Source organism: Scyliorhinus torazame, chromosome 18 (genome assembly GCF_047496885.1).
Source record: "Scyliorhinus torazame isolate Kashiwa2021f chromosome 18, sScyTor2.1, whole genome shotgun sequence".
Taxonomy (NCBI): Eukaryota; Metazoa; Chordata; class Chondrichthyes; order Carcharhiniformes; family Scyliorhinidae; genus Scyliorhinus; species Scyliorhinus torazame.
The window spans coordinates 79,627,599-79,651,922 of record NC_092724.1 but is presented as its reverse complement, the minus strand read 5'-3'; the positions used below and the strand labels follow the sequence as shown (position 1 = coordinate 79,651,922).

The 24,324-nt window shown below is 46.6% G+C and overlaps 1 protein-coding gene across 1 annotated transcript in view; it reads right to left on the bottom strand.

Moving 5' to 3' along the window:
• The window catches only part of LOC140394827 (protein unc-13 homolog D-like), a 150,591-nt gene that overhangs the window by 94,990 nt on the left and 31,277 nt on the right, over positions 1-24,324 (bottom strand). Inside the window, exon 3 of the mRNA XM_072482006.1 lies at positions 22,806-22,877. Coding sequence (XP_072338107.1) covers positions 22,806-22,877 — 72 coding nt within the window. The remainder of the gene's footprint in view (positions 1-22,805; positions 22,878-24,324) is intronic.

Below are 24,324 nucleotides of genomic sequence, written 5' to 3'. Positions count from 1 at the left end.
GCTTCTTGATGCAATATGTAGATTGTCCAATTAGGGACGGGGCAGTACTGGATCTGGTATCGGGGAATGAGCCTGGACAGGTGGCTGAGGTTTCAGTAGGGGAACATTTTGGGAGTAGTGGCCACAATTCCGTAGGATTTAGGGTACTTTTGAATAGGGATGAGGGTAACCCTCACATTAAGGTGTTAAACTGGGGAAAGACAAATTCCGATAACATTAGACAGGAATTGAAGGATTTAGATTGGGTACAGATGTTGGATGGTAAATCAACATCGGACATGTGGGAGTCTTTCAAGTGACAGTTGATTCAGATTCAGGAAAGTCATGTTCCAGAGAGAACGAAGGATAAGTATGGGAAGTTTAGGGAGCCTTGGATAACGAGAGATATTGTGAACCTCGTCAAAAATAAAAAGGAGGCTTTTGTACGATCTACAAAGAACAAAGAACAAAGAAATGTACAGCACAGGTACAGGCCCTTTGGCCCTCCAAGCCCGTGCCGACCATGCTGCCCGACTAAACTACAATCTTCTACACTTCCTGTGTCCGTATCCCTCTATTCCCATCCTATTCATGTATTTGTCAAGATGCCCCTTAAATGTCACTATCGTCCCTGCTTCCACCACCTCCTCCGGTAGCGAGTTCCAGGCACCCACTACCCTCTGCGTAAAAAACTTGCCTCGTACATCTACTCTAAACCTTGCCCCTCTCACCTTAAACCTATGCCCCCTAGTAATTGACCCCTCTACCCCGGGGAAAAGCCTCTGACTATCCACTCTGTCTATGCCCCTCATAATTTTGTAGACCTCTATCAGGTCGCCCCTCAACCTCCTTCGTTCCAGTGAGAACAAACCGAGTTTATTCAACCGCTCCTCATAGCTAATGCCCTCCATACCAGGCAACATTCTGGTAAATCTCTTCTGCACCCTCTCTAAAGCCTCCACATCCTTCTGGTAGTGTGGCGACCAGAATTGAACACTATACTCCAAGTGTGGCCTAACTAAGGTTCTATACAGCTGCAACATGACTTGCCAATTCTTATACTCAATGCCCCGGCCAATGAAGGCAAGCATGCCGTATGCCTTCTTGACTACCTTCTCCACCTGTGTTGCCCCTTTCAGTGACCTGTGGACCTGTACTCCTAGATCTCTTTGGCTTTCAATACCATTCACTGTATATTCCCTATCTGCATTAGTCCTTCCAAAATGCATTACCTCACATTTGTCCGGATTAAACTCCATCTGCCATCTCTCTGCCCAAGTCTCCAAACAATCTAAATCCTGCTGTATCCTCGGACAGTCCTCATCGCTATCCGCAATTCCACCAACCTTTGTGTCGTCTGCAAACTTACTAATCAGACCAGTTACATTTTCCTCCAAATCATTTATATATACTACAAACAGCAAAGGTCCCAGCACTGATCCCTGTGGAACACCACTGGTCACAGCCCTCCAATTAGAAAAGCATCCTTCCATTGCTACTCTCTGCCTTCTATGACCTAGCCAGTTCTGTATCCACCTTGCCAGCACACCCCTGATCCCGTGTGACTTCACCTTTTGTACTAGTCTACCATGAAGGACCTTGTCAAAGGCCTTACTGAAGTCCATATAGACAACATCCACTGCCCTACCTGCATCAATCATCTTAGTGACCTCCTCGAGAAACTCTATCAAGTTAGTGAGACATGACCTCCCCTTCACAAAACCATGCTGCCTCTCACTAATACATCCATTTGCTTCCAAATGGGAGTAGATCCTGTCTCGAAGAATTCTCTCCAGTAATTTCCCTACCACTGAAGTAAGGCTCACCGGCCTGTAGTACCCTGGATTATCCTTGCTACCCTTCTTAAACAGAGGAACAACATTGGCTATTCTCCAGTCCTCCGGGACATCACCTGAAGACAGTGAGGATCCAAAGATTTCTGTCAAGGCCTCAGCAATTTCGTCTCCAGCCTCCTTCAGTATTCTGGGGTAGATCCCATCAGGCCCTGGGGACTTATCTACCTGAATATTTTTTAAGAGACCCAACACCTCGTCTTTTTGGATCTCAATGTGACCCAGGCTATCTACACACTCATCTCCAGACTCAACATCTACCAATTTCTTCTCTTTGGTGAATACTGATGCAAAGTATTCATTTAGTACCTCGCCCATTTCCTCTGGCTCCACAAAGATTCCCTTGCCTATCCTTCAGTGGGCCAACCTCCCGCACTGTTTTCAATGTGCCGGCTGTCTCTCCTCATGCGCTGTTTTCACTCTCCCAGCTGTCTCTCCTCTCGCGCTGTTTTCACTCTCCCAGCTGTCTCTCCCCCCGCATTGTTTTCAATGTGCCAGCTGTCTATCCTCCCGCGCTGTTTTCACTCTCCCGGCTGTCTCTCCTCCCGCGCTGTTTTCAATGTCACGGGTCGTTCTCCTCTCGCGCTGTTTTCAATGTCTCTCCTCCCGCATTGTTTTCAATGTGCCGGCTGTCTCTCCTCCCGCGCTGTTTTCACTCTCCCGGCTGTCTCTCCTCCCACGCTGTTTTCACTGTCCCGGCTGTCTCTCCTCCCGCATTGTTTTCAATGTGCCGGCTGTCTCTCCTCCCGCGCTGTTTTCACTCTCCCGGCTGTCTCTCCTCCCACGCTGTTTTCACTGTCCCGGCTGTCTCTCCTCCCGCGCTGTTTTCAATGTGCCGGCTGTCTCTCCTCCCGCGCTGTTTTCACTGTGCCGGCTGTCTCTCCTCCCGCGCTGTTTTCACTGTCCCGGCTGTCTCTCCTCCCGCGCTGTTTTCAATGTGCCGGCTGTCTCTCCTCCCGCGCTGTTTTCACTCTCCCAGCTGTCTCTCCTGTCGCGCTGTTTTCACTGTCCCGGCTGTCTCTCCTCTCACGCTGTTTTCACTCTCCCGGCTGTCTTTCCTCTCGCGCTGTTTTCACTGTCCCGGCTGTCTCTCCTCTCGCGCTGTTTTCACTGTCCCGGCTGTCTCTCCTCTCGCGTTTCACTGTCCCGGCTGTCTCTCTGCCCGCTCTGTTTTCACTGTCCCGCTGTCTCTCCTCTCGCATTTCACTGTCCCGGCTGTCTCTCTGCCCGCTCTGTTTTCAATGTGCCGGCTGTCTCTCATCCCGCGCTGTTTTCACTCTCCCGGCTGTCTTTGCTCTCACGCTGTTTTCACTGTCCCGGCTCACTCTCCTCCCGCGCTGTTTTCACTGTCCCAGCTGTCTCTCTTCCCGCGCTGTTTTCACTGTTCCGGCTGTCTCTCCTCCCGCGCTGTTTTCACTGTTCCGGCTGTCTCTCCTCCCGCACTGTTTTCACTGTCCCGGCTGTCTCTCCTCCCGCGCTGTTTTCAATGTGCCGGCTGTCTCTCCTCCCGCGCTGTTTTCACTGTGCCGGCTGTCTCTCCTCCCGCGCTGTTTTCACTGTCCCGGCTGTCTCTCCTCCCGCGCTGTTTTCAATGTGCCGGCTGTCTCTCCTCCCGCGCTGTTTTCACTCTCCCAGCTGTCTCTCCTGTCGCGCTGTTTTCACTGTCCCGGCTGTCTCTCCTCCCGCATTGTTTTCACTGTGCCGGCTGTCTCTCCTCCCGCGCTGTTTTCACTGTCCCAGCTGTCTCTCTTCCCGCGCTGTTTTCACTGTTCCGGCTGTCTCTCCTCCCGCGCTGTTTTCACTGTTCCGGCTGTCTCTCCTCTCGCGCTGTTTTCACTGTCCCGGCTGTCTCTCCTCTCACGCTGTTTTCACTCTCCCGGCTGTCTCTCCTCTCGCGCTGTTTTCACTGTCCCGGCTGTCTCTCCTCTCGCGCTGTTTTCACTGTCCCGGCTGTCTCTCCTCTCGCGTTTCACTGTCCCGGCTGTCTCTCTGCCCGCTCTGTTTTCACTGTCCCGCTGTCTCTCCTCTCGCATTTCACTGTCCCGGCTGTCTCTCTGCCCGCTCTGTTTTCAATGTGCCGGCTGTCTCTCCTCTCGCGTTTCACTGTCCCGGCTGTCTCTCTGCCCGCTCTGTTTTCAATGTGCCGGCTGTCTCTCATCCCGCGCTGTTTTCACTCTCCCGGCTGTCTTTGCTCTCACGCTGTTTTCACTGTCCCGGCTCGCTCTCCTCCCGCGCTGTTTTCACTGTCCCAGCTGTCTCTCTTCCCGCGCTGTTTTCACTGTTCCGGCTGTCTCTCCTCCCGCGCTGTTTTCACTGTTCCGGCTGTCTCTCCTCCCGCACTGTTTTCACTGTCCCGGCTGTCTCTCCTCCCGCGCTGTTTTCACTCTCCCGGCTGTCTCTCCTCTCGCGCTGTTTTCAATGTGCCGGCTGTCTCTCCTCTCGCGCTGTTTTCACTGTCCCGGCTGTCTCTCCTCTCGCGTTTCACTGTCCCGGCTGTCTCTCTGCCCGCTCTGTTTTCACTGTCCCGCTGTCTCTCCTCTCGCATTTCACTGTCCCGGCTGTCTCTCTGCCCGCTCTGTTTTCAATGTGCCGGCTGTCTCTCCTCTCGCGTTTCACTGTCCCGGCTGTCTCTCTGCCCGCTCTGTTTTCAATGTGCCGGCTGTCTCTCATCCCGCACTGTTTTCAATGTGCCAGCTGTCTTTGCTCTCGCGCTGTTTTCACTGTCCCAGCTGTCTCTCCTCCCGCGCTGTTTTCAATGTGCCAGCTGTCTTTGCTCTCGCGCTGTTTTCACTGTCCCAGCTGTCTCTCCTCCCGCGCTGTTTTCACTGTTCCGGCTGTCTCTCCTCCCGCACTGTTTTCACTGTCCCGGCTGTCTCTCCTCCCGCGCTGTTTTCACTGTCCCAGCTGTCTCTCCTCCCGCGCTGTTTTCACTGTTCCGGCTGTCTCTCCTCCCGCGCTGTTTTCACTCTCCCGGCTGTCTCTCCTCTCGCGCTGTTTTCAATATGCCGGCTGTCTCTCCTCCCGCGCTGTTTTCACTGTGCCGGCTGTCTCTCCTCTCGCGCTGTTTTCACTCTCCCGGCTGTCTCTCCTCTCGCGCTGTTTTCACTCTCCCGGCTGTCTCTCCTCTCGCGCTGTTTTCATGTCCCGGCTGTCTCTCCTCCCGCGCTGTTTTCACTCTCCCGGCTGTCTCTCCTCTCGCGCTGTTTTCACTCTCCCGGCTGTCTCTCCTCTCGCGCTGTTTTCACTCTCCCGGCTGTCTCTCCTCTCGCGCTGTTTTCACTGTCCCGGCTGTCTCTCCTCTTGTGCTGTTTTCATGTCCCGGCTGTCTCTCCTCCCGCGCTGTTTTCAATGTCCTGGCTGTCTCTCCTCTTGCGCTGTTTTCACTGTCCCGACTGTCTCTCCTCCCGCGCTGTTTTCACTGTCCCGGCTGTCTCTCCTCCCGCGCTGTTTTCAATGTCCCGGCTGTCTCTCCTCCCGCGCTGTTTTCAATGTCCCGGCTGTCTCTCCTCCTGCGCTGTTTTCAATGTGCCGACTGTCTCTCCTCCCGCGCTGTTTTCACTGTTCCGGCTGTCTCTCCTCCCGCGCTGTTTTCAATGTGCCGACTGTCTCTCCTCCCGCGCTGTTTTCACTGTTCCGGCTGTCTCTCCTCCCGCGCTGTTTTCAATGTGCCGACTGTCTCTCCTCCCGCGCTGTTTTCAATGTGCCGACTGTCTCTCCTCCCGCGCTGTTTTCAATGTGCCGACTGTCTCTCCTCCCGCGCTGTTTTCACTGTGCCGGCTGTCTCTCCTCTCGCGCTGTTTTCACTCTCCCGGCTGTCTCTCCTCTCGCGCTGTTTTCACTCTCCCGGCTGTCTCTCCTCTCGCGCTGTTTTCATGTCCCGGCTGTCTCTCCTCCCGCGCTGTTTTCACTCTCCCGGCTGTCTCTCCTCTCGCGCTGTTTTCACTCTCCCGGCTGTCTCTCCTCTCGCGCTGTTTTCACTCTCCCGGCTGTCTCTCCTCTCGCGCTGTTTTCACTGTCCCGGCTGTCTCTCCTCTTGTGCTGTTTTCATGTCCCGGCTGTCTCTCCTCCCGCGCTGTTTTCAATGTCCTGGCTGTCTCTCCTCTTGCGCTGTTTTCACTGTCCCGACTGTCTCTCCTCCCGCGCTGTTTTCACTGTCCCGGCTGTCTCTCCTCCCGCGCTGTTTTCAATGTCCCGGCTGTCTCTCCTCCCGCGCTGTTTTCAATGTCCCGGCTGTCTCTCCTCCTGCGCTGTTTTCAATGTGCCGACTGTCTCTCCTCCCGCGCTGTTTTCACTGTTCCGGCTGTCTCTCCTCCCGCGCTGTTTTCAATGTGCCGACTGTCTCTCCTCCCGCGCTGTTTTCACTGTTCCGGCTGTCTCTCCTCCCGCGCTGTTTTCAATGTGCCGACTGTCTCTCCTCCCGCGCTGTTTTCAATGTGCCGACTGTCTCTCCTCCCGCGCTGTTTTCAATGTGCCGACTGTCTCTCCTCCCGCGCTGTTTTCACTGTTCCGGCTGTCTCTCCTCCCGCGCTATTTTCAATGTGCCGACTGTCTCTCCTCCCACGCTGTTTTCAATGTGCCGACTGTCTCTCCTCCCGCGCTGTTTTCACTGTTCCGGCTGTCTCTCCTCCCGCGCCGTTTTCAATGTCCCGGCTGTCTCTCCTCCCGCGCTGTTTTCACTGTCCCGGCTCTCTCTCCTCCCGCACTGTTTTCAATGTCCCAGCTGTCTCTCCTCCCGCGCTGTTTTCACTGTCCCGGCTGTCTCTCCTCCCGCGCTGTTTTGAATGTCCCGGCTGTTTTCACTGTGCCGGCTGCCTCTCCTCCCGCGCTGTTTTCAATGTCCCGGCTCGCTCTCCTCTCGCGCTGTTTTCAATGATCTAGAAGGGGGGGGACAGACGAAACCCTTGAGGAGTATTAAAAAAAGTAGGAAGGTACTTAAGCGGGTAATTAGGAGGCTAGGATGGGTCATGAAAAGGTCTTGGCAAGTAGGATTAAGGTGAATCCCAAAGCTTTTTATTCATATGTAAAAAGCAAGAGGGTGGCCAGGGAAAGAATTGGACCACTTAAGGTCAGTGGGGGAAAACTATGTGTTGAGCCACAGGAAATGGGCGTGGTACTAAATGAGTACTTTGCATCAGTGTTCACCAAAGAAAGGGACTTTGTGGAAGATGATTTTTGGGTAGGGTGTGTGGACAGTCTGGATCATGTTAACATCGAAAAGGAGGATGTGTTGGGTCTTTTAAAAGACATTAAGGCAGATAGGTTTCCTAGGCCGGATGGGATTTACCCCAGAATACTGTAAGGGAGGCAATTGCTGGGGTCTTGACTGACATCTTTGTATCCTCATTGGTTACAGGTGAGATCCCAGAGGACTGAGAATAGCTACTGTGGTAACGCTGTTTAAGAACAAAGAACAAAGAAAATTACAGCACAGGAACAGGCCTTTCGGCCCTCCCAGCCTGCGCCGATCCAGATCCTTTATCTAAACCTGTTGCCTATTTTCCAAGGATCTACTTCCTTCTGTTCCCCGCCCATTCATTTCTCATTAAGATGCATCTTAAATGATGCTATCATGCCCGCCTCTACCACCTCCGCTGGCAAAACGTTCCAGGCACCCACCACCATCTGCGTAAAAAACTTTCCACGCACATCTCCCTTAAACTTTCCCCCTCTCACCTTGAAATCGTGACCCCTTGTAATTGACACCCAAACTCCTGGAAAAAGCTTGTTGCTATCCACCCTGTCCATACCTCTCATAATTTTGTAGACCTCAATCAGGTCCACCCTCAACCTCCGTCTTTCCAACAAAAACAATCCTAGTCTACTCAACCTTTCTTCATAGCTAGCACCCTCCATACCAGGCAACATCCTGGTGAACCTCCTCTGCATCCGCTCTAAAGCATCCACATCCTTCTGGTAAGAAAGGTAGCAGGGATAATCCAGAAAACTATAGGCCGGTGAGCCTCACGTCGGTAGTACATAGAACAATACAGCACAGTACAGACCCTTCAGTCCACGATGTAGTGCCAACCATTTATCCTAACCTAAGATCAACCTAACCTACACCCCTTCAATTTACATGTGTCTGTGTAAGAGTCGCTTAAATGTCCCTAATGACTCTGACTCCACCACCTCTGCTGGCAGTGCATTCCACGCACCCACCACTCTCTGTGTAAAGAACCTACATCTCCCCTATACCTTCCTCCAATCACCTTAAAATTATGTCCCCTCGTGAAAGCCACTTCCACCCTGGGGAAAAGTCTCTGGCTATCAACTCTATCCATGCCTCTCATCACCTTGTACACCTCTATCAAGTCACCTCTCTGCCTTCTTATTTAGTAGATAAATTATTGGAGGGAATTCTCAGGGACACGATTTATGTCCATTTAGAAACAAATGGAGTCATTAGTGATAGACAGCATGGCTTTGTGAAGAGGAGGTCGTGCCTCACTAACATGATCAGGTTTTTTGAGGAGGTGTCAAAGATGATTGATGAGGGGTGGGCAGTGGTTGTTATTTACATGGACTTCAGTAAAGCCTTTGACAAGGTGCCTCATGACAGACTGGTACAAAAGGTGAAGTCACATGGGATCAGAGGGGAGGTGGTAAGATGGATACAGAACTGGCTCGGTCACAGAAGGTAAAGGGTAGCAGTAGAAGAGTGTTTTCTGAATGGGAGGTTGTGACTTGTGGTGTTCCACAGGGATCTGTGCTGAGGCCTCTGTTGTTTATAGTATACATAAACGATTTGGAGGAAAATGTACGTGGTCTGATTAGTTAGTTCGCGGACGACACCAAGGTTGGTGGAGTGGCAGATAGAGTGTTGTGGATTGTCAGAGGATACGGAACATAGATAGGTTGGAAACTTGGGCAGAGAAATGGCAAATGGAGTTAAATCCGGACAAATGTGAGGTAATGCATTTGGTAGGTCGAACAGAGAGGGGAAATATACCGTAAATGGCAAAACTCTTAGGAATATAGAAAGTCAGAGAGATCTTGGTGTGCAGGTCCACAGATCTTTAAAGGTGGCAACACAAGTGGACAAGGTAGTCAACAAAGCATGTGGAATGCTTGTCTTCATTGGACGGGGCATCGAGTATAAAAACTGGCAAGTCATGTTAAAGTTGTATAGAACCTTGGTCAGGCCACGCTTGGAATATTGCACACAAATCTAGTCGCCAAACTACCAGAAGAATATGGAGGCTTTGGAGAGGGTGCAGAGGTGGCTTACCAGGATGTTGCCTGGTCTGGAGGGTGTTAGTTATGTGGAAAGGCTGAATAGACTCGGACTGTTTTCATTAGAAAGACGGAGGTTGAGGGGTGACCTGTTAGAAGTCTACAAGATTATGAGGGGCATGGATAGGATGGACAGGCAGGCATTCTTTCCCTGGGTAGAGGGGTCAGTCACCAGGGGGCTTAGGTTTAGGACCGTGGGGCAAAATTTAAAGGAGATGTGCGAGCCTGGATCGCGTTGCCAAGGAAGGTTGTAGAAGATACATTAATGGCGTTCAAAAGGCATCTTGACAAACACATGGATAGGATGGGTATAGAGGGATATGTACAAGGAAGTGCTGAGGATTTTGGCAAAGGTTGGTATCATGACCAGTACAGGCCTGGAGGGCCGAAGGGCCTCTTCCTGTGCTGTATTGTTCTTTGTTTCTGGGGAGTGAAGGGATTAGAGGATGTGGTGAGAAAGGTTTAAGAGATATGGTGGGAAGGATGTCATTTAAGGTAAAAAGGAATGGTGGGGGAAAATTGAGGATTTGGTACAAAGTGCCTGAGATGAAGAATGAAATGGAACAGAGTGATATGGATTGAGGAGTGAGAGGTTGGATCGTTCTGCTGATCTTACCTTTGTGTCTAAAAGAATTTTACGTTATTGTGGATGGTTGAATTCCAGGTATGTGCTAAAATAGTTGGCTTTAGCTTGTAGGAGGGCTGCTGCAACCTGGTTGTACTGACCTGGCCAACAAAGGGAAATATCTTCTAGACGTTTCTGCTCCTGATCACTGCCCAGTGTTGGCCACTGGAAAGCATGTGGATATGTTTGAGGCCAGAATTGGAATGGACTGAAGCGCCACAAGGTCAAAACGTCTATTTCAACTGACTGTCTCGGTTCACATTTGGGCAAGTTAGAAAAAATAGCTAAGACCCAATGAGTCAGGCAGAAGCAAAGTGGAAAAATAGATAATTTGTGTGCAGCAGTATATTGAAAATGTAAAAGGCGGTTTGTTTTGAAATTGTCTGTGAATCTTTGACTTTTATATTTGAGTTGTACATGTAAATGGTACATGGAAATGTGTAGTATGTTCAAGTATGTTGGGCAGGATTTAACTAAATGGGGATAAAAGTCCCATAGCAAGTAGCATTTAGCCGCGTGTTTACCGGCGCTTACATCGCCAAGAAGCACAACGTTATAAACCGGCACTCGGGTCAGCGAGGAACGCCCACCCGAGGCCGCACATAGCCCCGTTTTGTGCACTGAGGAGCTCTGCTCACCGGAACTCCTCGGTGTAACGAGAAATCAAGATGACATTTTTAAATGGCACTCCCATCTCTGGAGCCCCCAAAACCCCAACGCACAATGGGCGGGATTTACAACATCTTGCAATATCACCCTAGATCTCACAAGGCGTTGCAAGCCGGGTAGTTCCCGGCTTCTATTAGCCACGCTACACCACGGAGAGCTGCTTTTTGGGCTAAATGGGTTCGATTGCACCCATTATATATTTAAGTACATGTATGTGTGCGAATGTTATCTTTGTGTGGTGTGAGTACATATATGTATGTGTCGTAGATGAGTGTGTTGTACTTGTTTGGTGCGAGTGTACACAGGTGGGTGTGATTGTTATATCTTTGAGTTTGCCGCAAAGAGAAAAGGTATGGAGGTTCCTGCACTCTGGATTCTTACAAACACAATGTTATTGCGATGTTGCTCACATAATATAAGAAAGATGGAGAACTGAAGCCCATACAAACACTCTCTGCTGTCGTCCCTATACATTGTGACACTTCACCTGCAGGGATATATTCTCTGATACATAACACCCCTCCCCCTTTACTTAATTAGTGCAATGACAACTTAACATTTATACAACAGACTTACTGATACATTATCTCTATGTATATATTTTAAAAAATAAATTTAGAGTAGCCAATTATTTTTCTTTTTCCAATTAAGGGGAAATTTAGCGTGGCCAATCCACCTGACCAGCGCATCTTTTGGGTTGTGGGGGTGAAACGCAGACATGGGGAGAATGTGCAAACTCCACACGGACAGTGGCCCAGGGCCCCGATTCGAACCTGGGTCCTCAGCGCCGCAGTCCCAGTGCTAACCACTGCTCCACATGCCGCCCTCATCTCTATACATATATGCAGCTTAATAAGACAGTCTCTCAGGTGGACGTCTGTTTATATATTCGACGTTCTAAAATCTGGCTACTCGAGACCTTGGAAATGTCCTCTGTTCCTTTAGTAGATAGTATTTCCTGGGACATTATGCCTGTGTCCATCTCTATTGGTATTGGGAAGTCCTCAGAATCAGAATCTGCACTTCCTGTTCAGAAGAATCGCTGCCGACATTTTCCACAGGAAGTACGTGTAAAGTTTCAGCAATTTAACTTTGTGAAGCTAGTAGCTGGTCAGCATGATGTCGCAAAACTCTTTCCATCATCCATATGACATTGAACCTGACTTATCTAAAATCACAGCAGGTATCCATTTCTCGCTGGTGGATGTAGCTCCTTGCTTTTTAGAGTTTTGTTCTCTCCCATCAATCTGTGCTTGTTGTTGTCGTTTGACAATCAGGTGGTATTAACAAGTCATGTTTCCTTTTGAAACAGCAGCATTACAGGTTAACTCTGTGTTGTGCGGTGTTCTGGCAGGACAATAAGAATTTGTTTACTCTTCTTGCCAATGTACCCTGGTCCTTCGATGCCTTGATGAAATGTTTCAAAGATTGAATGAATTGCTCAGCTAGCCTATTTGTTGTAAGACAGTATGGAGCTGACCTCATGTGCTGTACACCATTTCCCTTCTCAAACTCCTTTGAAGTGGAGTGAGTATCATTGTCACTTACAACCTGGGTAAAGTCCAAAAGATTGTTTTGAATCTCTAGCTATTGGAGCGCAGCTCCTTCATCAGGTGATGAAGAGGGTACACTCACTTGATGAAGCAGCTGAGCTCCAAAAGCTAGGGATTCGAAACAAACCTGTTGGACTTTAACCTGGTGTTGTTAGACTTATTACCGTGCCAACCCCAGTCCAACGCCGGCAACTCCATATCATGACTTACAACCTGTGCAGTGTTTCGAATCTTGAGAATATTTTGTCCAACTTCTCAATGGTCTGCATGTTGCAGATTTCATGATCACAACTTTTGACCATTTCGAGTGTGAAACCACAATCACTAGGAACAGATGACACTTCACTGGACCAGCGCAGTTTAAGTGTATTGTCTGCCATGGCTGTATCAATGATTGCCACAGATGTGATAGTTGCAGTGAACAAAGAACAAAGAAAAGTAGCAGGAGCAGGCCTTTAGGCCCTCCAAGCTGCGCGACCATGCTGCCTGTTTAACCTAAAACCTTTTGCACTTCTGGGTCCATATCCTTCTATTCCACCACCTCCTCTGGCAGCGTGTTCTAGGCACTCACCCTCTGTGTAAAAAACATCCCTCTTACATCTCCTCTAAACTTTGCCACTCACACCTTAAACCTATGTCCCCAAGTAATTGACTCTTCCACCCTGGGAAAAAGCTTCTGACTACCTACTCTGTCCATGCCCCTCATAATTGTGTTGACTTCTATCAGGTTGCCCCTGAACCACCATTGTTCCAGTGAGAACTGTCATGTGAGAGTACCTTTAAGAAATGGGTGTTTATTACTGCAGTGATGTCAGAGAGTGGGTGGAGCTGGGCTGTCTGTCAGCTTTTTACTTTCATTTTTGAGCAGGGTGTGTTTTAGTTACGTTTTCAGTGTGGGAGCTGAAGCCAGATAGAGCAGTTGTATTCATAGATTATCATAGAATTTACAGTGCAGAAGGAGGCCATTCAACCCATCGAGTCTGCACCGGCTCTTGGAAAGAGCACCCTACCCAAGGTCCATACCTCCACCCTATCCCCATAACCCAGTAACCCCACCCAACACTAAGGGCACTTTTTGGACACTAAGGGCAATTTATCATGGCCAATCCACCTAACCTGCACATCTGTTTTCAGTAGTGACTTTAACCTGATGTGCTTCTGTTAAAGGTTTTGTTTTTATGTCGTATGGATGTTAAAAGGAAAGCTTAAAAGATTACTTAGTGTTGTATTCTTTGGGGGTTGTATTTGAATTAATGGTTGCTAAGATGCTCACTGTATGTTTTAAAAAGGTTAACTTGAGTTCATAGAATAAACATTGTTTTGCTTTAAAAAAATACTTTTCCATTTCTGCTCTACCACACCTGTACAGTGGGCTGTGTGCTCCCCATACCACAATCAATTAAAAGTTGTGGGTCAGGTGAACTCCATGATACACTTTGTGGTTCTCTAAACCCTGGCCCATAACAAATTGGGGCTTGAGGGGGATAAAATCTATCTATTGGATTGGCTCAGTGAACTTAAAGTCAGTGAGGGGTGAGCATATTGTGGTTGCTTATCAGGTGTGGTATTCTAGTTTAACTGGGGAGTGTGTTGTAGACAATGGCTCTTTCAGAGGCTCAGATGTTTCAGGGGCTGGAGACAGTCACACGCAGTACCTTACGGACAGAGACTGAAAACAGACTGTTCGATTTGGCAAAAACATTGCAGTTAACATTACCTGACAAAATGTGAAAAGATGAGGTAATTATGGCGGTGGTTAAGCATTTAAAGTTGCCTGAGATACAAAGAACAAAGAACAAAGAAATGTACAGCACAGGAACAGGCCCTTCGGCCCTCCAAGCCCGTGCCGACCATACTGCCCGACTAAACTACAATCTTCTACACTTCCTGGGTCCGTATCCTTCTATTCCCATCCTATTCATATATTTGTCAAGATGCCCTTAAATGTCCCTATCGTCCCTGCCTCCACTACCTCCTCCGGTAGTGAGTTCCAAGCACCCACTACCCTCTGCGTAAAAAACTTGCCTCGTACATCTACTCTAAACTTTGCCCCTCTCACCTTAAACCTATGCCCCCTAGTAATTGACCCCTCTACCCTGGGGAAAAGCCTCTGACTATCCACTCTGTCTATGCCCCTCATAATTTTGTATACCTCTATCAGGTCGCCCCTCAACCTCCTTCGTTCCAGTGAGAACAAACCGAGTTTATTCAATCGCTCCTCATAGCTTATGCCCTCCATACCAGGCAACATTCTGGTAAATCTCTTCTGCACCCTCTCTAAAGCCTCCACATCCTTCTGGTAGTGTGGCGACCAGAATTGAACACTATACTCCAAGTGTGGCCTAACTAAGGTTCTATACAGCTGCAACATGACTTGCCAATTCTTATACTCAATGCCCCGGCCAATGAAGGCAAGCATGCTGTATGCCTTCTTGACTACCTTCTCCACCTGTGTTGCCCCTTTCAATGACCTGTGGACCTGTACTCCTAGATCTCTTTGACAGTTTGACTCATTGGAAATGGCAAAAATTCAGTTGCAAATTAAACAAATGGAACATCAGAAAGAATTAAAGCAGCTTGAATATGAAAGAGAGAGAAAACAAAAAGAAAGAGAGGGAGATACAGATCAGGGAAAAAGATAAAGAGAGAGAGCTTGAACTTCAGAAAACGGCCATTAAACATGACAGTCAGTTAAAATTGGCAGGCGTAAAGGGAACCGTACAGTTGGATGATAGTGATGAGGATAGTAAAAAAGAGCGTCATAGTCGAAGGCTTGGTGGGGATCTATTTAAATATGTCCAAGCATTGCCAAGGTTTGACGAGAAGGAAGTGGAAGCCTTTTTCATTTCATTTGAGAAGGTAGCTAAACAAATGAAATGGCCACAGGACATGTGGGTATTACTGATTCAAACAAAGCTGATAGGTAGGGCTATTGAAATGTTTGCATCACTATCAGAGGAGGTATCTGAGTCGTATGAGGAGGTGAAAAAATCCATCTTCGTTGCATATGCCTGAAGCCTACAGCCAAAGGTTTAGAAATTTTGGTCAAACATACATGGAGTTTGAAAGGCTCAAACAGAGTAATTTTGATAGGTGGATAAGGGCTTTGAAAATAGACCAAACCTATGAAGCTCTCAGAGAAATTATACTTTTGGAATAGTTTAAAAATTCAATTCCTGATGTAGTGAGAACTCATGTGGAAGAGCAGAAGGTTAAAACTGCGAGATTAGCAGGAGAAATGGCAGATGATTATGAATTAGTTCATAAATCAAAGCTTGGTTTCTGACATCAGTTTCAGCCTGTGAGGGATAGAAACTGGGGACATGAGAAATACTCAAGTGGTAAAGGTAAAGGTGATCTGATGGGAGATAATAAGGAGAGTGTACCTCAGACTAAAAAAGATCTCCAGGAGGGTGGAAGAGACATGAAAAATGTCAAATGTTTTCACTGTAATAAACAAGGCCATGTAAAGTCACAGTGTTGGTGGTTGAAGAAAAGCACTGGGAACGCTGATGTGGTAAAACAGGATAAGACAGTTTGTGAAAGTGGTAAAGGAAAGCCCAAGTGAAGCGACGGAGGTGCAAAAGATTGGACAGCCTGATCAAGAGGTGATTGATAAGAAGGTGCCAGATCTCTTTAAAGAATTTACTTGTGTGGGTAAAGTTTACTCATGTGTATGAGGAGGAGCAGGTAAAGAAGTCACAATTTTAAGAGATACGGGAGCTAGTCAATCTTTAATGGTCAGAAATGAGGAGTTATGTAGTCTGGTAGGAAGGACGAATATCCTGGGATTTTTCCGGATTGTGTAGCAACAAGGTCACAAAGTCACAGGTTCATAGAATTTACAGTGCAGAAGGAGGCCATTCGGCCCATCGAGTCTGCACCGGCTCTTGGAAAGAGCACCCTACCCAAGGTCAACACCTCCACCCTATCCCCATAATGCAGTAACCCCACCCAACACTAAGGGCAATTTTGGACACTAAGAGCAATTTATCATGGCCAATCCACCTAACCTGCACATCTTTGGACTGTGGGAGGAAACCGGAGCACCCGGAGGAAACCCACGCACACACGGGGAGGATGTGCAGACTTCGCACAGACAGTGACCCAAGCCGGAATCGAACCTGGGACGCTGGAGCTGTGAAGCAATTGTGCTATCCACAATGCTACCATGCTGCCCTAAGGTTAAGACAAGAGGAGAAATCAAAGAGTGAAGATGAAGTGCAATTATCAGAAACAATTTTCATTCAGATGGTTGAAAAAGAACAAGACCAGATGGAGGATGAGGCGGATATTTTTAGTTCAGGAAAACTGGCGGAGTTACAACAAAAAGATGTAGAAATAAAATGGATGTATTAGAAAGCATACACGGAAGAGAAATTTGCGTGTATACCAGAGTGTTATTACCGTAAAAATGATGTCTTGATGAGAAAATGGAGACATTTACATATGCAGGTGGATGAAAAGTGGGCAGAAGTTCATCAAGTAGTATTGCCGGTAGGGTATAGAAAGGAGGGGTTGCGAGTTGCACATGAGGTACCAGTGGGAGGTCATTTGGGAATAAGGAAAACTCAACTAAAATCCAGAAACATTTTTATTGGCCTGGGCTACATAAAGATGTAGCTAAATTTTGTCAATCATGTCACACATGTCAAGTGATAGGGAAACCTCAAGCAGTGATAAAACCAGCGCCCTTAATACCCATTCCAGCATTTGAGGAACCTTTTACACGGGTCCTAATTGATTGCGTCGGACCGCTTCCTAAAACGAAAAGTGGGAATCAATATCTTTTCACTGTAATAGATGTGTCTACTAGGTTTCCAGAGGCCATTCCAGTACGTAATATTACAGCTAAAAAGATTGTGGAGGAATTACTTAAATTCTTTATTCGATATCGACTACCCACAGAAATACAATCGGATCAAAGATCGAATTTTACCTCCAGGTTATTCAAAAAAATTATGGATAGTTTAGGAATAAAACAATTTCAATCAACTGTGTACCATCCAGAATCGCAGGGAGCGTTAGAAAGGTGGCATCAGACATTAAAGACAATGTTGAGGGCTTATTGTCAAGATTATCCAGAGGTTTGGGATAAAGGAATTCCATTCATACTGTTTGCAATTAGGGATGCACCTAATAAGTCAACCAAATTTAGTCCTTTTGAACTAAGTTTTGGTCATGAGGTAAGAGGACCACTTAAATTGATTGAGGAAAATTTGGTGAGTGAGAAATGAGAAATTACATTATTGGATCAAATTTTAGGGAACGATTGAATAGAGCAGGTGAATTGGCTAGACAACATTTATAAGTTGCATAAAATGTGATGAAACGGGTAGTGGAGAAGAAATCCAAAGTTCGTAGTTTTGCCAGCGGAGATAAAGTTTTAGTATTGTTACCAGTGGTAGATCAACCTTTAAAAGCAAGGTTTTGTGAGCCATATCAGATTGAAAGGAAATTAAGTGAGGTGAATTATGTGGTAAAAACGCCAGTTAGAAGGAAGACTCACTGAGTGTGTCTTGTGAATATACTTAAAAGGTACTTTGAAAGGGAAGGAGAGAAAAAGGAGGAGGTTTTAATGATTCTAACTCAAAGTGAGGAACCAAATCCAAATGACTGTGAACTTGACATACCTCAAATTAAATTGGATTATGAGGATGTTCTTAAAAATTGGGATAAATTGTTGAGTTACCTTCCAGAGGAAAAACAAACTGATAAAGAACAAAGAAAAGTACAGCACAGGAACAGGCCCTTCGGCCCTCCAAGCCCGTGCCAACCATGTTGCCCGACTAAACTAAAATCTTCTACACTTCCTGGGTCCGTATCCCTCGATTCCCATCCTATTCATGTATTTGTCAAAATGCCCCTTAAATGTCACTATCGTCCCTGCTTCCAGCACCTCCTCCGGCAGCGAGTTCCAGGCACCCACTACCCTCTGTGTAAAAAAACCTGCCTCGTACATCTACTCTAAACTTTGCCCCTCGCACCTTAAATCTATGCCCCCTAGTAATTGACCCCTCTACCCTGGGGAAAAGACTCTGACTATCCAGGAAAAGCCTCTGACTATACAAGAAAAGCCTCTGACTATCTGACCTGAAGGAATTATTGATATCACATGGGCAAGTTTGTGGAGATAAATTGGGAAGTACTAAAATGGCTATACATGATGTAGATGTGGGAAAGGCTGTTCTGATCAAACAACATCCATATCGACTTAACCCTTTAAAATTGGCACAGGTTAACAAAGAGACTGAGAGTATGCTTAAAAATGGCATAATTGAAGTGGGTTGCAGCCAATGGAGCTCACCCATAGTGATGGTACCTAAGCCAGATGGTACCCAACGGTTGTGTGTGGACAACAGAAAGGTTAATGCAGTTACAAGAATGGACTCTTATCCTATCCCATGTTTGGAGGATTGCATTGAGCATATTTCCAAAGTGGATTTACTTAAAAGTTACTGGCAGGTACCTTTATCTGAAAGGGCGAAGGAGATTTCAGCTTTTGTGACTCCAAATGGTACATACCAATTCAAAGTTATGCCATTTGGCATGACAAACGCCCCAGCCACATTTCAACGGTTAACTAACAAAGTCGTTTCAGGATTACCCAATTGTGAGGTATACATTGACGATCTGGTAATTTTCAGCCAGATATGGACAGAACATTTGAAACATTTGATGGAGTTATTCGATCGACTTCAGGAGGCGGGTTTGGTGATAAACCTAGCCAAAAGTGAATTTGGAAAAGCCCAAGTCACTTTCCTTGGCCATACACTCGGACAGGGTTGAATGTCACACGGGATGTGAAACCAACAGTTATTGAGGAGTTTCTGATATCCTCAAGGCGAAGGGAAATAATGCAAGTTCTTGGCATGAGTGGATTTGATCAAACATTTGTGCAAAGGTTTTGTAGCGTGATTGCTCCACTGATGGACTTGCTGAAGAAACGTCTAAAATTTCAATGGACAGCAGACTTTCAACAGGCATTTGACTGCCTGAAAGCTGTGATAATCAATGCTCCTGTGTTGGAGAATTACAAGGGACTCTGTGATCAGATTGAACTAAAGTATCTGACTTTAAAGAGAAATGTCGAGGCGTAGAGAAATAATACTTCTTGTTCAAAGAGACTTTCAATCGAGAAGGATTTCAGTTGGAGGAAGAAAAACGAAAAAAAAAAAATGGGCTATATTATTATACCTGTTTGGATAGTGAAAAGGTAAAAAATGGAACCATCTTGAAGTTGATGGGTTTTTTTTGGGGGGGAGATGTCATTTGAGAGTACCTTTAAGAAATGGGTGTTTATAAATGGGTGTGTATATAAATATCTGTATTGATAGTACCTTTAAGAAATGGGTGTTTATTACTGCAGTGATGTCAGAGAGTGGGTGGAGCTGGGTTGTCTGTCAGATTTTTACTTTCGTTTTTGAGCAGGCTGCAGGGTGTGTTTTGGTTTCGTTTTCAGTGTGGGAGCTGAAGCCAGACAGAGCAGCTGTACTGTTGATCTCTCTGCCATGAAAATACTTTCTCTTGATCATTTGGTGAATTCGGAATTATAAATGTTTTCAGTAGTGACTTTAACCTGATGTGCTTCTGTTAAAGGTTTTGTTTTTAAGTCGTATGGATGTTAAAAGGAAAGCCTAAAGGATTACTTAGTGTTGTATTCTTTGGGGGTTGTATTTGAATTAATGGTTACTAAGATGTTCACTGTATGTTTTAAAAAGGTTAACTTGAGTTCATAGAATAAACATTGTTTTGCTTTAAAAAAATACTTTTCCATTTCTGCTCTACCACACCTGTAGAGTGGGCCGTGTGCTCCCCATACCACAATCTATTAAAAGTTGTGGGTCAGGTGAACTCCATGAAACACTTTGGGATTCTCTAAACCTTGGCCCATAACAGGTGTGGTAGAGCAGAAATGGAAAAGTATTTTTTTAAAGCAAAACAGTGTTTATTATATGAACTCAAGTTAACCTTTTTAAAACATACAGTGAACATCTTAGTAACCATTAATTCAAATACAACCCCCAAAGAATACAACACTAAGTAATCCTTTAGGCTTTCCTTTTAACATCCATACGACTTAAAAACAAAACCTTCAACATAAACAAGTTTATCCAATCCCTCCTCATAGCGAATGCCCAGCCCTCGCCATGCAACATCCTGGTAAACCCCTTCTGTATCCTCTCCAAAGCCCCCACATCCTTCTGGTAGTGTGGCGACCAGAATTTAATACTATATTCCAAGTGTGGCCGAAAGATCCTATACAGCTGCAACATAACTTGCCAATTTTAATACTCAGTGCCCCGGCCGATGAAGGCAAACATGCCGTACGCTTTCTTGACTACCTGCTCCACCTGCGCAGCCACTTTCAGTGACCTGTGAACCTGTACAGTCAGATCCCTTTGCCTGTCAATACCCTTAAGGATTCTGCCATTAACTGTATATTTCCCACCTGTATTAGACCTTCTAAAATGCATAACCTCACATGGTTGAGTGTTTCTTAGTTTTTCACAGGACTGACATCGCTCCACTTTCTCTTTGATTTGAGCATCTAATCCGGGTCACCAAAAATAACTGCGTGAGAATTCCTTCATCCTCACCACACCAGGATGTCTACTATGCAAGCACAGAGGAATAATCACTCAGATTTCCCACAACAGAACTCCATTCTGGACCGCCAGCTCAAGTCTTCATGTGATGTTGGACTCGAGGTCTGGATACTTCCACCGAAGGCCTGATATCATTCCTTTTTGGGTCAAGTCCATCACCTTCTCCATCACTGGATCGGTTCTTGTATATCTTTGAACTTGAGATAAAGTCGCAGGCACATTAACCACGAGTGAGAAACAAAGGATGCTGACAAAATGTTCTTCAGGTTTTTGACTTGTAACAGCAATCGTGACAAAGCATCAGTATTTGCATGTTGCTTTGACTTGCGATATTGGATATCCAAAGCGTGTGCTGACAATATCAAAGACCATCTTTGTAACCTGCTTGGTGCGAAAGAAGGTATACCTTTATGTAGTCCAAAGATTATTGTCAAGGGTTGATGATTCATCAAAAGAAAAAATTATGCCCATAAAGGTATCTTATCATGAAAATGATGCTGCATATCTCTTTTTCTACCTGAGCATAAGAGTTTGTGAAGCAAATGCTGTCAGTGGTTCCTCTCCTGAAGACATTATGTGCGAGACACATTTTACGCAGGCAAATGGTCTGCTTCCTCCAGCTATTATTTAATTTCCAATTTTGAGCTGGACTGCCTCGAGAAGCACCACGTGATTGGGTCAATTCACTAATCCCATCCTCCCTGTGCTCATTGGAGATTTTCCACCATCTTGCACTCCTTTGCATACTGCTCTCAGCTGGGAGCATAGGAATTGGTCGAGAATTGACTGGTAGCTATCGTGAGGATGCACTGGGATACCTGAATTTTAGATAGAGGGTGGTGAACCCCATTGGCCTTACATGCCCACCAAATTGGCATATGCCTACCCCAGGCTGAGAAGTCGAGGGCTGGGCCTACCCCGGCCTGAGAAGGTGGGGGCTGGGCAGTCTCCGGGCTGAGAAGGCGAGGGCTGGTCCTATGTCAGGCTGAGAAGGCTGGGGCTGGGCCTACACCCATGTGGCCAGGTAACCCTGAGCCACTTTTATGGCCGTAGGACAATTCATTGGATCAGAGCGAGTCTCCTGCCTCCAACTGGGAGGAATCTGCGCATCTGAGAATTGTTGGCCAATCAGATGACTGTCAGCTCTCTACTCCTGAAGCAGCACGGTAGCACAAATGGATAGCACTGTGGCTTCACAGCGCCAGGGTCCCAGGTTCGATTCCCCGCTGGGTCACTGTCTGCACGTTCTCCCCGTGTCTGCGTGGGTTTCCTCCGGGTGCTCCGGTTTCCTCCCACAGTCCAAAGATGTGCAGGTTAGGTGGATTGGCCATGCTAAACTTGCCCTTAGTGTCCAAAAAGGTTAGGAGGGGTAATTTGGGTATGGGGATAGGGTGGGAGTGAGGGTTTAAGTGGGTCGGTGCAGACTCGATGGGCCGAATGGCCTGCTTCTGTACTGTATGTTCTATAAAAGCAGTGGCCATTTTGGAACTGTAGGCAAACCTCCACAAAGATCATCGATTGAGCTGGGTGAGAAAGTTACTTTGTGTCTCCCACCAGGGCAGAGTTTCCAAGCAGGAACCCATCTCCCCATATGCAAAAAGGCCACCAGGTGCTCTGTGGCTTGGACACCTCCCACCATGAGTAAAACACCAATGGTCCTTAGTGGCCATTTACGGGCCACTTAAAGGTTCAAATTGGTAAAAGGAAGGGCAGTCTGCCCGATGCATCTCTTGCTACTGTTAAAATACCAACAGAGGCAAGTAGGCGATGAGTACACGCCACTACTATGGTACCTGAATTTAAGGCCATTCGCTTCCACCAGCCCATGGAGCGGCACAATGGCACAGTGGTTAACACTGCTGCCTCACAGCATCAGGGACACAGGTTCAATTCTGACCTTGGGTGACTGTGTGCGTTTCCTCAGGTGCTCCAGTTTCCTCCCACAGTCCAAAGATGTGCAGGTGGATTGGCCATGATTGATTACAGGGAGAGGTTGGGGAATTGGGCCTAGGTATGGTGCTCTTTTGGAGGGTCGGTGCAGATTCTATGTGCCGAATGGGTTTCTATGATTCGCTCTGGGGAGCCTGTAAAACACCACCCATGGTGGGATGGAATGGGGGAGTTGGTGATAATCCTTATATTTCTACTTCTAAATCTTATCGGTCTACATGCCTATTGATCTACATGTCCATATATCTCACCATATGTATATGTATTTAGTTGTTTCAATATGTTAACATATTTGTGGATCTGACAAACAAGAATTGTGATCCTGTGACCTCACCTTGAAACCAGGGGTCTGTAGTTGCTCCAGTGGTAAACCATTTCCCTCGCCATGGAAACAAGTCAGCAGATGCTGAAAAAAAATAAACTCAAACAGTGTCAAGAACTCAATAAGTGTCTTTGAGCTGTGATGATACCAAATTAATGGAATTGAACCATCTCCCAAGGCAAATTAACAATCGTCGCCACATTTTGGGACATATAAGTTGTAATAAAAGTTTGTTAAACAAGTTACTGTTTAATTATTGCAGATGTACAGGCTGAAATATTACAATCCTCCTTAGATGCAGGAGTGGTGCCAGAGGAGTGAGACCCTTGTTTAACAATAGGGTGCAAGGATAATACCGGAAATTTCAGGCTAGTCAGTTTCACCTTTGTGGTGGAAAAGCGTTTAGAAACAATGATCTGGGAAAACTTGGAGAAGTATGGCTTCATTAAGGAAAGCAAACTTGTCAGTGCTAGAAGGCTGGGAACAGCTGAAGCCTGTGTGGAATACAAGGAAAGTAGGAAGGAACTTAAGCAAGGAGTCAGGAGGACTAAAAGGGGTCATGAAAAGTCATTGGCAAATAGGATTAAGGAAAATCCCAAGGCTTTTTATACATACATAAAAAGCAATAGGGTAGTCAGGGAAAGGGTTGGCCCACTAAAGGACAGGGGAGGGAATCTATGTGTGGAGCCAGAGGAAATGGGTGAGGTACCAAATGAATACTTTGCATCAGTATTCACCAAAGAGAAGGAATTGGTGGATGTTGAGTCTGGAGAAGGGTGTGTAGATAGCCTGGGTCACATTGAGATCCAAAAAGACGAGGTGTTGGGCGTCTTGAAAAATATTAAGGTGGTTAAGTCCCCAGGCCCTGATGGGATCTACCCCAGAATACTGAAGGAGGCAAGAGAGGAAATTGCTGAGGCCTTGAAATAAATCTTTGGATCCTCACTGTCTTCAGGGGCTGGTTTAGCACAGGGCTAAATAGCTGGCTTTTGAAGCAGACCAAGGCAGGCCAGCAGCACGGTTCAATTCCCGTACCAGCCTCCCCGAACAGGCACCGGAATGTGTCAACTATAGGCTTTTCACAGTAACTTTATCTGAAGCCTACTTGCGACAATAAGCGATTTTCATTTCATTTTTCATTTCATTTCAGGTAATGTCGCGGAGGACTGGAGAATAGCCAATGTTGTTCCTTTCTTTGTTTAAGAAGGGTAGCAAGAATAATCCAGGGAACTACAGGCCGGTGAGCCTTACGTCAGTGGTAGAGAAATGACCTACTCCCATTTGGAAGCAAGTGGACGTATTAGCGAGAGGCAGCACGGTTTTGTGAAGGGGAGGTTGTGTCTCACAAACTTGGTAGAGTTTTTCGAGGAAGTCACAAAGATGATTGATGCAGGTAGGGCAGTGGATGTTGTCTATATGGACTTCAGTAAGGCCTTTGACAGGGTCCCTCATGGCAGACTGGTACAAAAGGTGAAGTCACACGGGATCAGAGGTGAGCTGGCAAGGTGGATACAGAACTGGCTAGGTCACA